The sequence below is a fragment of the Procambarus clarkii genome, chromosome 3 (assembly GCF_040958095.1).
Source record: "Procambarus clarkii isolate CNS0578487 chromosome 3, FALCON_Pclarkii_2.0, whole genome shotgun sequence".
Taxonomy (NCBI): Eukaryota; Metazoa; Arthropoda; class Malacostraca; order Decapoda; family Cambaridae; genus Procambarus; species Procambarus clarkii.
In genome coordinates this window covers 35,921,613-35,937,788 of record NC_091152.1, presented here as the reverse complement: position 1 = coordinate 35,937,788, position 16,176 = coordinate 35,921,613, and the positions used below count along the sequence as shown (strand labels likewise).

The window sequence follows — 16,176 nt, the reverse complement described above, 5'->3', positions numbered from 1 at the left end:
TAGTGTGGTTCCTTCACTAATCCAAGATATAATAATCTAATCCTATGAATAATGCTGAAATCAATGTCATTATCATTAATGGGAACATAGATTATGAATATAATAATGATAATCATAATAAACACATGTCAATCCAAAAATAGAGTTCTGCATGTAAATAATTCCAGATAATAAATTAGAGGAAAACAAAGGAATCTTAGCTTAATGACGATTCCTTAAAGTAAGTCACGACGCTTCCTCTGATTCTCTTGGGCTCGGCTGGATGACGAGTGGGATTCGATTAACATGGGAGAGGGCAGCTAGGAGAATTCTTCTCACATGCTGCAAAATAAATATTTACAGTAGCAACTAATTAAACTACTGGATTTCTATGTCCAACAAAGTAATATTAATAGTAGGTAAGGGATAATGACCTGTGATTTGGTGTTGGTATACGTCGTCACGACAAATCACCCAGCTACTATTCTACACCCTATCAGATGCATCAAATAAGGATAAGATACTTAGCTAATATGGGCACTGTGTAAGTTTTAAGTTTGCCGAAATTCGCGTCCCAGGCTCTGGCTTCACCTATCCTGGATAATGACGCGCTTCACTGGCCGGTCACGTGGAATCACAAAGAACCAGATTTGATAGTTCCTTATATGACACTGACACCAGGTGAAGATATTGTCTGCAAGGCTTTTCACGCCTCACAGTGGCGACTTTCTTCGGGAGAATGAATAGCGTTTACCCTGATGGTTGGGTAATGGCGTCTCCTCGTGAGCACTACGTGAACAGGTCCGCTCGGGAGCGTCTCAACACGTGCACTGGCTTGCTCTCCTTCCCCGCTCCGCGTCTCGCGTTCATTAGACAAGTTATTATCATGAATATTAGTATTTCTCGCTGTTGTGCTTTGAAATGCTCGAGTCAGGACGGGTTTATTATTTAGAAGAGTTAAATATTATTATTTGCCAGTTCAGTGAGAGTAAACATATAATGGAGAAGAATTAATGTCTCTCCATGGCATTCACTTGTGACGTTAATTTTTATTACTAGATAACTGCTATGACTCTAACGCTCTATTCGGCTTTAGTTGGAGGTCAATTTATCTGTAATTAATTATCACACAGAACACCTTTGGTTATAGAGAATCGAATTCAATTCTCAGGCACATTGGATATAATGTGTTTATTACAATGAAATCTGACGCAATACTGGCGTCGGGTGACGTGAGAATTCTAGCCTATTGCACAGATGAAATTATTAGTACATGTGAATTCTACGTGGTGTTAATTTTACTTACTACAATGATTAGTAGAATTAGTAATAATTAATGAGAAAACAACAGTGTTGTATTCGGTGTTGGAAATTTCCAACAGTGGTGGTGAGAATATGAAGTGTTAGGCTGGTCTATTAGCCTCCACTAGCAAAATCTGGTTACAGCACAAGAATATCTTCCAATATTCCTGAGTGTATGAAATAATTACAGAGCTCAAAGTACTTTATACCATATGGTCTGAAGTCACTTATAACAGGGCAATCACAGATACAGTGTTGGAGAGTATGTCCCAGCTCTTATTCACATAGTTTACAATTGGAATGTTCACCATTGGGGGATTCATTACCTGCAGCCACCTTCCACAGATATCGATACCCCAGCCTAATTCTGGCAATTACAATATCACACTGTCTAGTGGATGGTTTGTCCTGAAGTGCATTGGACATCACCTGTGATCTTATGACCATTTTGATGAGTCAATATATTCTCCCTTGCATTCATGAAGTTGATTTAAAAGGGAATTCCATTCACCCAGTAAGTATTAAAAGATTAAAGTTCCCTCACACTCGGTATTATTTGACTGATCTCCTCATGAGTCAATTAGCCTAATTATCATTCTTCCAGGAGTGGTGGCAGCATTATATGTTTATGAGTAAACTGATCTTCCATCTGATGTGTAAGAATTGCAAAGATATGTTTAACATCTTGGACATTTCTCTCCCCTCCCCCCCCCCCCGATAACTGGTTTGGGCATTTTCTGATGCGAGGGCAGACTATCACCCCAGAGAACTGGCAAAATACAATTATTACAGCCTAAAGTTTTACCAGTTTTTGTTTAGCAACCATTACGGTGAGTTTTTGTGGGAAGTGTTACAATGGGGACATGTATGTAACGTTACAATTGGTAGCAGCAGTGCTTGTTGCCCACGTAACAATAACAATAACACCATAACAAAATAGCATCATCAACATCAACAATTAGCAACGGTAATGTCTTCTCACACACATAATAACATAGGGTAAAAAAAAAGACCACACTTGTGAATTTATGAAACTCATGTAAGGAATTTACACCAAGTCTTTCACACACACTCAGAAGAGTGCGAAAGACTGTAAATTCCTTACATAAGTTTCACAAATAGACAAGTGTGGGTTTTTTATCCAGTAATAATAACCTTAATAACCCTCCGGAGACTGATAGATCCCAAGCCAACACCAAACCAATATCAAGTTATAATCACAAATATGTTTGGTCCCCACACAGACAAACATTGTCTATTGCACCAGATAATTATATCCCACAGGCCTTTAGATTATCTTCTAGGCATTTTACTGGTACAGTTTCCTCGTCATTTGGGACCTGGAAAAAAGAGATAAGCTTAGTACTAACATCCAATAAAAGTCATTTATCATTATATATTTATGCTTCTTGTTTAATGTTGTTTAAGATTCTCTACCTGGAACAAAAAGTTCCATGCAGCACGGGCTATGGTGAGCCCGTAGTACATATTTATGCTATTTCTATCCAATTTCATACATATTTTTATGCTTACTTGTACCAAAGTTGGGAGAAATTATAAGATTTTCAATCGAGAAAATAATCCAAATTTGTTTAAGCGTAATTGTAATGTTTAACTGTATATATGTGGTTAATGATGCAATACAGAAAGTTAAATACTTTGGAAATAAATAAACAATTATGTTTAAACAATATTATAATGATCAGACTAAAAATATAACCAGGTATAGCCAAGCCTAACTTATTCTAACCAGTTATAGCTTAGCCTAACTTATTCTAACCAGTTATAGCTTAGCCTAACTTATTCTAACCAGTTATAGCTTAGCCTAACTTATTCTAACCAGTTATAGCTTAGCCTAACTTATTCTAACCAGTTATAGCTTAGCCTAACTTAATCTAACCAGTTATAGCTTAGCCTAACTTATTCTAACCAGTTATAGCTTAGCCTAACTTATTCTAACCAGTTATAGCTTAGCCTAACTTATTCTAACCAGTTATTGCTTAGCCTAACTTATTCTATCCAGTTATAGCTTAGCCTAACTTATTCTAACCAGTTATAGCTTAGCCTAACTTATTCTATCCAGTTATAGCTTAGCCTAACTTATTCTAACCAGTTATAGCTTAGCCTAACTTATTCTAACCAGTTATAGCTTAGCCTAACTTAATCTAACCAGTTTGCCAAAGCTAAGGGTGACTCGATCAACGTTACCACTGACCACAACTCTGAGAGCTTGATCAAGGTCTTTGATGAGGTCGTGAGCCGGCTCTAAGCCACACGACACACGGACGAGGCCATCTGTGATGCCCAAGTTCTCTCTAGTCTCTGCTGGCAGACACTTGTGGCTCATCACACACCTGTTGAAAATACATAAACGAAAAGTTGCAAGACTGGTATGTAATTTCTAGTTTATATTTTTATTAATCTAAATGTTTTGTTTTTTATTTAAACATCAGTTTTTGTTAGATTTTTGCCAATTTTAATTTATATGTTTCATTTGCTAGTGTGACAGTATGTTAAGTTGGGTAAGAAAGGGAGAATTTAACTCTAAGAGAAATGAACAAGGGCCGTGATGAGGATTCGAACATGCGTCCAAGAGCATCCCAGACGCTGCCTTAATCGACTGAACTACGACATGGTTAAGAGAACCCTCGTCACGGCCCTTTGAAATTCGAAATTTCATTTCAAATTCTGTCCACTTTTGGCCATAGCGCGCATACGAGCCAAAAGCGACGTTATTTTTAAGAGGACGGGTTGTTAGCATGCATATAACATGCTGTCAGCTGGCTTACAGTTCGATTCCTCACAGTGGATGTGCATTTATATTTGAGTTAACTTTAAATGTCAGTTTTTTTATTTTTTTATTCATTACGTCTAACATACCCATACTGTGGGAGGTAGTGGAAAAGGTTACAGAGGCACACATGGGGGCTCAGGAACTCTGAATTACTCTAAAAATAATCCAATTCAATGCTCAATTAAAAAACAAATATTAACCAAAACCCTTCATTAACTCACGGAGGTTGACAGAAAGACTCAGCCCCTCCCAAGCTAGTTGCGAAAGTAAACATCTTTAACTGCTTGCAAAAGTGAGTCGATGCTTTTAAACTGTTTCCCTTGATGCAGAAGGAGAACATGCCGGAGTGGCCGTAACACTGACGCTTCGACAGCTGTAAACACCATCAACACAGTTTAGTGCCATGTATATACCAAGGACATTGAAATTGAAATAAGTTTATTGAGGTAAAATACACACAAAGGGATGAGGTAGCTCAAGCTATTCTCACCCCGTTCGTGTTAATATTCTCACCCCGTTAATCGTGTTCCATCGTGTTAATACATACATATAAACACATCCCAAGCAATAAACATATTACCAAACGTTCTGAGAGCTAAACCTCTACATTTCCTCATATACCAAGGAGGAATAGTTGTATTAATTACAGTACTTTGTAAGTATTTTCACAGTAAGAGATCACTAGTAATCACAATAATAAATGTTTAAAGATATGCAAGTAGTGAAGTTGAGGACTAGAACCGTCCCAACCCTGAGGAGAACCTCAGGGATCGAACTCGGTCATAGTCAAAAGTGGTGTGGGAGTCCGTAGAATGGGACGGGTTGCGTCCAGGGGGACGTTTTGGGTCACAGGGGTAAAATGTAAGGGATGTTGTGGGTCATGTAGGTAAGAGGGGAAGATAAGTATGTGGGCATGTGTACATCATCTCAAAGGTTTCCCCGGATGTTATGATGCGTGGCATCCGACCAGGCGTCACTTGAGAGAGTGTCATGTTGGGTAGGGGCTGGAAGCTAAGTGGTTGGTATGCAGTCATGTAGGGAGGAAGAGGAGGAGTATGTAGGTTATGTTGTGTAGGGAGAGGAGAGCCCCCATACCTGAGAGGATAACATTGACGTCCATTAGCTTCCCCTACAGGAAGCCGTAAGTGTTGAGGGGGGTAAGAGAGAGCAGCCTCTTGCGGATGTGGTCCATTTGCTTTAATGGTTTTTCGATGTCTTCAGAGTTGTGTGGAGATGTTGACCCCAGCATGGCTCTCCCTCCACTGCGGATTCGTTAAGGAGGGGCGAGGGTCTTACTTCCGCTGGCAGGTCCTCACCTGCCAACCATCAATCACTTCTCATTTGACCGGGATCGTTTCCCTCCCCTCACACACAAACGCGCCGTTAGTTCACTGCGAGTCTTCATTCGCTACACACACTCACCATACAGCTCCGCGTCATGGAAAGATGAACCTCAACAGCCTGCATGAAATGCGGATTGTTTTATATTCCATCACCAAATCAACTATGTCGGCTGCAATGTGCAAGCTGTGAAAAACCGCCCCTAGGCCATTACGACATCAAATGCAAGCGATGTCAGCAGATTTTCTGTGATAACCGTGAGTGTTATTCTTATTTAGTTCATTTTATGGCATCCACAGGTGAAATATCGCGTGTGTAAACTATTATCTCTCTTATAGTGTGAGAATATTTACTCTTTCGGGCTATTACATTCCACACAGTTAAATATGTTCTTTCCACTTTCAGTTTACAAAACCGTGAAGTGTCCTTATTGCTCACCTGCCCCGCGAGGAGGTCATCGCCGGAATGAAACTTCACATAAATTTAGGTATCATATATAAATATACTTCTCGTATCTGTATTACATCCAGTTGCAAGCGAACACACATGCATAATAAACATATTTTCCCCATTCACCCGTGCTGAATATCATTTTGTTCCATTTCAGGTTATAATCCATACCTCAATCGACGGAGGGAACAGATAGACGTCATCGAGTCTGTATCCCATCCGTCCCACACTGAGCTAAGGAGAGCACATCTCACTCGTGGGCACCCCCCGTCCCTTCAACAAGGGCGGCAACGCCAGCAGCAGATGGACGGCTACGAGACAATATCACGCCCAGTTAACACAATGTTAAGGATTCATACCCTCGCACCTGCTCAACCCACTCACCAGGACATAAGTAAGTTAATACTGTCTTATTTTAATCTATTTCCTAAACATATTAATTCCCCCTAATCTGTTCCCTCACCTCAAATATATATATATATATATATATATATATATATATATATATATATATATATATATATATATATATATATATATATATATATATATATATATATATATATATATATATATATGTATGTATATCACGAAAATAAACACTTGATTAAGAATGTGACAATGTCAGACCACGGAGGAAAATGAAACAGGAATTTCCGTAAGTACTTTCGTATATTAAATACATCTTCAGAAGGAACCTACATCTTCCTTCAGAAGGAAATAGTAAGTAAGTCAACAAATTCCTTTGGAAACTTCAGGCTGAAGGCGCAAGGAACATAAGGAGTCAGCAGGCCGTTGAGTCGCTTCGCCAGTCTGTACGTGGGTGTGGGTATCTGGTTAATGATTGGCCGAAGTGGGTTTCCAGGCTTGTGTGTCTTGACATTTCCATGCGCATATCCAGGTTTATATTCCCCAATGATCTTTGGCAGGTGGAGTCCGGATTTCTTGGCGTTCACAGTTTCGATCAGTTTGTTGACCTTTGCTTTCAATTCGGCTGTAGTGTCCTTCGTTACCCTTTGGAACTTAGTTTGGTCAGAGAGTATGAGGTTCATTTTCGCCAGATATTCGTCTTTTTTAAGAATGACATATATTGGCGACTTGTCACCTCTCCTGACAACTATCTCCTTGTTCTCACGAAGGCTTTTAGCTGCCGCTTTGAGCTCGGGGAACAGTATGGTGCTTCTGTAATTGCCTCGATTCTTTCCTCCTTCTGCAATAAGTTCTGCTTGTAAGGTATCTTTGGTAGTGACCTTCTTTTGTGTCTCGAGGTCGAATATGTCGTCCAACAGAATTTCCAACTCTACTTTCCGAGCCATCTCACTCGGTCTGGACATAACGTGACAGTTTATGCCCAGATTTAGGAGAGTGACTTGGTCCTCAGTGAGGTTAATTCCTGCAAGGTTCAGGAAGCCATCTGTTGGTCGTGGAATTGCCATAGGTCCTCCATATAATGTTGTTAGTTTCTTGATAATCCTTGTTTCAGTGCTGAGGTGATGTCGGTCTGTGAGGATGTCGAGGTGTTGTTCAATGCGGGTACGGATACTTTCGTCGATGTTGCTATTTCTCCACTCGTTTGTAGCATGAACTAGTTGCGTTTTGTGGTCTTTGATTTCATTCTCTGCCTTGTATATCTGATCACGAATCAGATCCTGGCGATATTTTATCGTGAAGGCTTGATTCCTTGCTGCTGGGTCGTGCGCTTTAATATTAGTATATTTTGGTAGCAGTCTTTCCTGTAGACATATATTATTAAATATGACCGAAAAAGTAAGATTAATAATTCTAACACGAATTTTCTCAATCTTTCGTACATTTCTTTTCACTGTTGGAGGTAATTCAAAAATCAATTCTCCAAAATTCATTTTTATTTCTAGTCTGACGCGACACTTGAGCGCGTTTCGTAAAACTTATTACATTTTCAAAGACTTTACACATACACAACTGAATAGAACTTACATATCTCCGATTTGTTTATATCTACATTTGAGTGAGGTGGATGGGGTGAGGTGGTATTTAATAGGGTATTAATATCATCAACACAAGACAGAACACGAAACAATGGGTATTGAAATGGAAGTGATTGTAGAAAGCCTATTGGTCCATATTTCTTGATGCTTCTATATTGGAGCGGAGTCTTGAAGTGGGTAGAATATAGTTGTGCATTATTTGACTGTTGATTGCTGGTGTTGACTTCTTAATGTGCAGTGCCTCGCAAACGTCAAGCCGCCTGCTATCGCTGTATCTATCGATGATTTCTGTGTTGTTTACTAGGATTTCTCTGGCGATGGTTTGGTTGTGGGAAGAGATTATATGTTCCTTAATGGAGCCCTGTTGCATATGCATCGTTAAACGCCTAGAAAGAGATGTTGTTGTCTTGCCTATATACTGGGTTTTTGGGAGCTTACAGTCCCCAAGTGGGCATTTGAAGGCATAAACGACGTTGGTCTCTTTTAAAGCGTTCTGCTTTGTGTCTGGAGAGTTTCTCATGAGTAGGCTGGCCGTTTTTCTGGTTTTATAGTAAATCGTCAGTTGTATCCTCTGATTTTTGTCTGTAGGGATAACGTTTCTATTAAAAATATCTTTCAGGACCCTTTCCTCCGTTTTATGAGCTGTGGAAAAGAAGTTCCTGTAAAATAGTCTAATAGAAGGTATAGGTGTTGTGTTAGTTGTCTCTTCAGAGGTTGCATGGAGTTTCACTTTCCTTCTTATGATGTCTTCGACGAAACCATTGGAGAAGCCGTTGTTGACTAGGACCTGCCTTACCCTTCAGAGTTCTTCGTCGACTTGCTTCCATTCTGAGCTGTGGCTGAGAGCACGGTCGACATATGCGTTAACAACACTCCTCTTGGACCTGTCTGGGCAGTCGCTATTGGCATTTAGGCACATTCCTATGTTCGTTTCCTTAGTGTAGACTGCAGTGGGGAAACCTCCGCTCTTTTCCATGACTGTTACATCTAGAAAGGGCAGCTTGCCATCCTTTTCCATCTCGTAAGTGAAACGCAGCACGGAACTCTGCTCAAATGCCTCCTTCAGCTCCTGCAGATGTCTGACATCAGGTACCTGTGTAAAAATGTCGTCAACATACCTGCAGTATATGGCCGGTTTCAAGTTCATGTCGACTAAGACTCTTTGCTCGATGGTACCCATGTAGAAGTTTGCAAACAGGACACCTAGGGGAGAACCCATGGCGACCCCATCTACTTGCTTATACATGTGCCCATCCGGGCTCAAGAAGGGTGCCTCTTTAGTAAAAGCTTGGAGTAATTTCCTCAGAATATTTTATGGTATGTCAAGAGGAGTACAGGCTGGATCACGATACACTCTGTCGGCTATCATCCCGATTGTCTCGTCCACAGGTACGTTGGTAAACAGCGATTCTACGTCCAACGAGGCTCTTATCCCTGTGGCCTGTGTGCCCCGCAGTAAGTCAACAAATTCCTTTGGAGACTTCAGGCTGAAGGCGCAAGGAACATAAGGAGTCAGCAGGCCGTTGAGTCGCTTCGCCAGTCTGTACGTGGGTGTGGGTATCTGGCTAATGATTGGCCGAAGTGGGTTTCCAGGCTTGTGTGTCTTGACATTTCCATGCGCATATCCAGGTTTATATTCCCCAATGATCTTTGGCAGGTGGAGTCCGGATTTCTTGGCGTTCACAGTTTCGATCAGTTTGTTGACCTTTGCTTTCAATTCGGCTGTAGTGTCCTTCGTTACCCTTTGGAACTTAGTTTGGTCAGAGAGTATGAGGTTCATTTTCGCCAGATATTCGTCTTTTTTAAGAATGACATATATTGGCGACTTGTCACCTCTCCTGACAACTATCTCCTTGTTTTCACGAAGGCTTTTAGCTGCCGCTTTGAGCTCGGGGGACAGTATGGTGCTTCTGTAATTGCCTCGATTCTTTCCAACTTCTGCAATAAGTTCTGCTTGGAAGGTATCTTTGGTAGTGACATTCTTTTGTGTCTCGAGGTCGAATATATCGTCCAACAGAATTTCCAACTCTACTTTCAGGGCCATCTCACTCTGGACATAACGTGACAGTTTATGCCCAGATTTAGGAGAGTGACTTGGTCTTCAGTGAGGTTAATTCCTGCAAGGTTCAGGAAGCCATCTCTTGGTCGTGGAATTGCCATAGGTCCTCCATATAATGTTGTTAGTTTCTTGATAATCCTTGTTTCAGTGCTGAGGTGATGTAGGTCTGTGAGGATGTCGAGGTGTTGTTCAATGCGGGTACGGATACTTTCGTCGATGTTGCTATTTCTCCACTCGTTTGTAGCATGAAGTAGTTGCGTTTTGTGGTCTTTGATTTCATTCTCTGCCTTGTATATCTGATCACGAATCAGATCCTGGCGATATTTTATCGTGAAGGCTTGATTCCTTGCTGCTGGGTCGTGCGCTTTAATATTAGTGTATTTTGGTAGCAGTCTTTCCTGTAGACATATATTATTAAATATGACCGAAAAAGTAAGATTAATAATTCTAACACGAATTTTCTCAATCTTTCGTACATTTCTTTTCACTGTTGGAGGTAATTCAAAAATCAATTCTCCAAAATTCATTTTTATTTCTAGTCTGACGCGACACTTGAGCGCGTTTCGTAAAACTTATTACATTTTCAAAGACTTTACACATACACAACTGAATAGAACTTACATATCTCCGATTTGTTTATATCTACATTTGAGTGAGGTGGATGGGGTGAGGTGGTATTTAATAGGGTATTAATTTCATCAACACAAGACAGAACACGAAGCAATGGGTATTGAAATGGAAGTGATTGTAGAAAGCCTATTGGTCCATATTTCTTGATGCTTCTATATTGGAGCGGAGTCTTGAAGTGGGTAGAATATAGTTGTGCATTATTTGGCTGTTGATTGCTGGTGTTGACTTCTTAATGTGCAGTGCCTCACAAACGTCAAGCCGTCTGCTATCGCTGTATCTATCGATGATTTCTGTGTTGTTTACTAGGATTTCTCTGGCGATGGTTTGGTTGTGGGAAGAGATTATATGTTCCTCAATGGAGCCCTGTTGCTTATGCATCGTTAAACGCCTAGAAAGAGATGTTGTTGTCTTGCCTATATACTGGGTTTTTTTGAGCTTACAGTCCCCAAGTGGGCATTTGAAGGCATAGACGACGTTGGTCTCTTTTAAAGCGTTCTGCTTTGTGTGTGGAGAGTTTCTCATGAGTAGGCTGGCCGTTTTTCTGGTTTTATAGTAAATCGTCAGTTGTATCCTCTGATTTTTGTCTGTAGGGATAACGTTTCTATTAAAAATATCTTTCAGGACCCTTTCCTCCGTTTTATGAGCTGTGGAAAAGAAGATCCTGTAAAATAGTCTAATAGGGGGTATAGGTGTTGTGTTAGTTGTCTCTTCAGAGGTTACATGGCGTTTCACTTTCCTTCTTATGATGTCTTCGACGAAACCATTGGAGAAGCCGTTGTTGACTAGGACCTGCCTTACCCTACAGAGTTCTTCTTCGACTTGCTTCCGTTCTGAGCTGTGGCTGAAAGCACGGTCGACATATGCGTTAACAACACTCCTCTTGTACCTGTCTGGGCATTTGCTGTTGGCATTTAGGCACATTCCTATGTTCGTTTCCTTAGTGTAGACTGCAGTGTGGAAACCTCCGCTCTTTTCCATGACTGTTACATCTAGAAAGGGCAGCTTCCCATCCTTTTCCATCTCGTAAGTGAAACGCAGCACGGAACTCTGCTCAAATGCCTCCTTCAGCTCCTGCAGATGTCTGACATCAGGTACCTGTGTAAAAATGTCGTCATGCTACCGAAGATACCTTACAAGCAGAACTTATTGCAGAAGGAGGAAAGAATCGAGGCAATTACAGAAGCACCATACTGTCCCCCGAGCTCAAAGCGGCAGCTAAAAGCCTTCGTGAGAACAAGGAGATAGTTGTCAGGAGAGGTGACAAGTCGCCAATATATGTCATTCTTAAAAAAGACGAATATCTGGCGAAAATGAGCAACGTTGCTAGGCACGTTGTTGTGCATGGTTACTAGGCACGTTGTTGTGCATGGTTGCTAGGCACGTTGTTGTGCATGGTTGCTAGGCACGTTGTTGTGCATGGTTGCTAGGCACGTTGTTGTGCATGGTTGCTAGGCACGTTGTTGTGCATGGTTGTTAGGCACGTTGTTGTGCATGGTTGTTAGGCACGGTGTTGTGCATGGTTGCTAGGCACGGTGTTGTGCATGGTTGCTAGGCACGTTGTTGTGCATGGTTGCCAGGCACGTTGTTGTGCATGGTTGCTAGGCACGTTGTTGTGCATGGTTGCTAGGCACGTTGTTGTGCATGGTTGCTAGGCACGGTGTTGTGCATGGTTGCTAGGCACGGTGTTGTGCATGGTTGCTAGGCACGTTGTTGTGCATGGTTGCTAGGCACGGTGTTGTGCATGGTTGCTAGGCACGTTGCAACAGAGGGTTGGGAGAGGAGGAAGTCTGCACATCACCACGGGGAGTTGCACGATGGCGCCACACAATTGATTTTGAACATTATCATTTTATGTATTAACAACGGACTCCAAGAGCTGAAGATCAAGCTGGTGTTTCAATTATGGCAGTGAAATGTTATGCCGGTACACTTGCACCATCCCTCACAACAGATCACCATCTTCTATGCCAGCACATCATTAGCTGATATAATTTTACGTACCAACTCCCATCACAGCATCAGAATCACCCAAAAAAGGAAAACTGGTTGAGGCACTACCCAGTACACTACTCCTCTTTACCTTATCTCCCAGTTCTTTTCCTGACTCTTCCATCTCCTGCTTATCATGTTGTTGTTGTTAAAGATTCCCTACCTGGAACAAAAAGTTCCAAGTAGCACGGGCTATGGTGAGCCCGTAGTGCCTTTTAAGCTCTATGGGTATATATATGCTCTCACCTCCCTGCATTACCACGAGGACAAAAATATAATGCAATGGTAAAGTTTCTAACAGTTTAATGAACCAATATCCTTAATGTGTTAAGTATGCTTTTATATAATGTATTTTTTTATATAAGGCATTATATTGGGTCAAAAAAACCTGAAAATATGATGATAATAATTATCTAAAATTAGAATTTAGAAAATTCACACTGAGCCTAATCATTTCTGCTTTCAGTTGCAAGATTTTGTTAAAAAAAATATTAAAATGTAAATTGTTCAAGCTTGAAGCGACGGTTAAAGTGGAAAATGCACTTCCTTACCTCATGCTGAGGGTGAGATGGTAACCCAGGGTGAATGACCTTCTCCACACAAGGGTGAGTCTCCAAAAACTTGGCCACTGCTAAACCATTCTTCATGTGTTGTTCCATTCTCAGTGCCAAGGTTTTGAGTGACCGATTAACCAAGTAACAATCAAGTGGGGAAGGAACAGATCCAATAGCATTTTGGAAGAAACGAAGTTCATCATGAAGGTCATCCCTGTAAGTGACAATGGTATTTAAAATACACAAGTTTTGACGAAACTTACTCAAACTTTAATTTACATTTTATAATAGAAAATATGTTACCTGTAACTTAAATAAGTTCACAAGCTATATAATATTATAAATACAACAAATAAGAATCAACGTAAAGAATATTGTTTTTCAAATACTTTTTCATGTATATATTTCTTATAAATATAAAGAGTGCTTTTGTTAAGGCGTCACTTAGCCAGTAACCGGGTTCTTTACTTATCAAACTGTATATGGGGCCTTATAGTGCCTCTTCTTACTCGATCCCACCCCGAGTCATAGGTAAGTAATTAAGAACTAGCAGTAATAATCTAAAGGAAAAGGGCAAATGATCACTAAACTGAACTATCACCAGGTGTACTTCTCAACTATACATGTGTACATGACATAACACTGCTGGTGTCACTCTCGCACACCACACAATAACTAATAATTACACAATAATACTGTAATATTCTATCCCGGCGAGTTCACCTTTCTCAGTAAATCATGGGCCAGACCTCTACAGTATTGTTACAGTGCCCAAACTCCGCTCCTCTTCCAGCAACACTGGCAGGGGTCTCCAGCAACACTGGCAGGGGTCTCCAGCAACACTGGCAGGGGTCTCCAGCAACACTGGCAGAGGTCTCCAGCAACACTGGCAGGGGTCTCCAGCAACACTGGCAGGGGTCTCCAGCAACACTGGCAGGGGTCTCCAGCAACACTGGCAGGGGTCTCCAGCAACACACTGGCAGAGGTCTCCAGCAACACTGGCAGGGGTCTCCAGCAACACTGGCAGGGGTCTCCAGCAACACTGGCAGGGGTCTCCAGCAACACTGGCAGGGGTCTCCAGCAACACTGGCAGGGGTCTCCAGCAACACTGGCAGGGGTCTCCAGCAACACTGGCAGGGGTCTCCAGCAACACTGGCAGGGGTCTCCAGCAACACACTGGCAGAGGTCTCCAGCAACACTGGCAGAGGTCTCCAGCAACACTGGCAGGGGTCTCCAGCAACACTGGCAGGGGTCTCCAGCAACACTGGCAGGGGTCTCCAGCAACACTGGCAGGGGTCTCCAGCAACACACTGGCAGGGGTCTCCAGCAACACTGGCAGGGGTCTCCAGCAACACTGGCAGAGGTCTCCAGTAACACTGGCAGGGGTCTCCAGCAACACTGGCAGGGGTCTCCAGCAACACACTGGCAGAGGTCTCCAGCAACACTGGCAGAGGTCTCCAGCAACACTGGCAGAGGTCTCCAGCAACACTGGCAGGGGTCTCCAGCAACACTGGCAGGGGTCTCCAGCAACACTGGCAGGGGTCTCCAGCAACACTGGCAGGGGTCTCCAGCAACACTGGCAGGGGTCTCCAGCAACACTGGCAGGGGTCTCCAGCAACACTGGCAGGGGTCTCCAGCAACACTGGCAGGGGTCTCCAGCAACACACTGGCAGGGGTCTCCAGCAACACTGGCAGGGGTCTCCAGCAACACTGGCAGAGGTCTCAAGTAACACTGGCAGGGGTCTCCAGCAACACTGGCAGGGGTCTCCAGCAACACTGGCAGGGGTCTCAGGCAACACTGGCAGGGGTCTCCAGCAACACACTGGCAGGAGTCTCCGGCAACACACTGGCAGAGGTCTCCAGCAACACTGGCAGAGGTCTCCAGCAACACTGGCAGGGGTCTCCAGCAACACTGGCAGAGGTCTCCAGCAACACTGGCAGGGGTTTCCAGCAACACTGGCAGGGGTCTCCGGCAACACACTGGCAGAGGTCTCCAGCAACACACTGGCAGGGGTCTCCAGCAACACACTGGCAGAGGTCTCCAGCAACACACTGGCAGGGGTCTCCGGCAACACACTGTCAGAGGTCTCCAGCAACACACTGGCAGGGGTCTCCAGCAACACACTGGCAGGGGTCTCAGGCAACACACTGGCAGAGGTCTCCAGCAACACTGGCAGGGGTCTCCAGCAACACACTGGCAGAGGTATCCAGCAACACACTGGCAGAGGTCTCCAGCAATACTGGCAGGTGTCTTCAGCAACACACTGGCAGAGGTTCCCCAGCAACACACTGGCAGGGGTCTCCAGCAACACTGGCAGGGGTCTCTAGCAACACACTGGCAGAGGTCTCCAGCAACACACTGGCAGGGGTCTCCAGCAACACTGGCAGGGGTCTCCAGCAACACTGGCAGAGGTCTCCAGTAACACTGGCAGGGGTCTCCAGCAACACGGGCAGGGGTCTCCAGCAACACTGGCAGGGGTCTCCAGCAACACACTGGCAGGGGTCTCCGGCAATACACTGGCAGAGGTCTCCCGCAACACTGGCAGAGGTCTCCAACAACACTGGCAGGGGTCTCCAGCAACACTGGCAGACGTCTCCAGCAACACTGGCAGGGGTTTCCAGCAACACTGGCAGGGGTCTCCAGCAACACACTGGCAGAGGTCTCCAGCAACACACTGGCAGGTGTCTCCAGCAACACACTGGCAGAGGTCTCCAGCAACACAATGGCAGGGGTCTCCAGCAACACTGGCAGGGGTCTCCAGCAACACACTGGCAGGGGTCTCCGGCAACACACTGGCAGAGGTCTCCAGCAACACACTGGCAGAGGTCTCCAGCAACACTGGCAGGGGTCTCCAGCAACACACTGGCAGGGGTCTCCGGCAACACACTGGCAGAGGTCTCCAGCAACACACTGGCAGAGGTTTCCAGCAACACTCTGGCAGAGGTCTCCAGCAACACACTGGCAGAGGTCTTCTGCAAAATACTGGCAGAGGTCTCCAGCAACACACTGGCAGGGGTCTCCAGCAACACTGGCAGGGGTCTCCAGCAACACACTGGCAGGGGTCTCCGGCAACACACTGGCAGAGGTCTCCAGCAACACTGGCAGGGGTC

General features: G+C 43.6%; 1 protein-coding gene across 1 annotated transcript in view; it reads right to left on the bottom strand.

The window, feature by feature from the left end:
* Positions 1–1,536: 1,536 nt before the first annotated feature.
* The window catches only part of LOC123750623 (cystathionine gamma-lyase), a 33,773-nt gene continuing 19,133 nt past the window's right edge, over positions 1,537–16,176 (bottom strand). Inside the window, exons 6-9 of the mRNA XM_069330154.1 lie at positions 13,063–13,279; positions 4,297–4,448; positions 3,497–3,635; positions 1,537–2,621 (exon numbers count right to left, since the gene is read on the bottom strand). Coding sequence (XP_069186255.1) covers positions 2,553–2,621; positions 3,497–3,635; positions 4,297–4,448; positions 13,063–13,279 — 577 coding nt within the window. The 3' untranslated portion in view covers positions 1,537–2,552. The remainder of the gene's footprint in view (positions 2,622–3,496; positions 3,636–4,296; positions 4,449–13,062; positions 13,280–16,176) is intronic.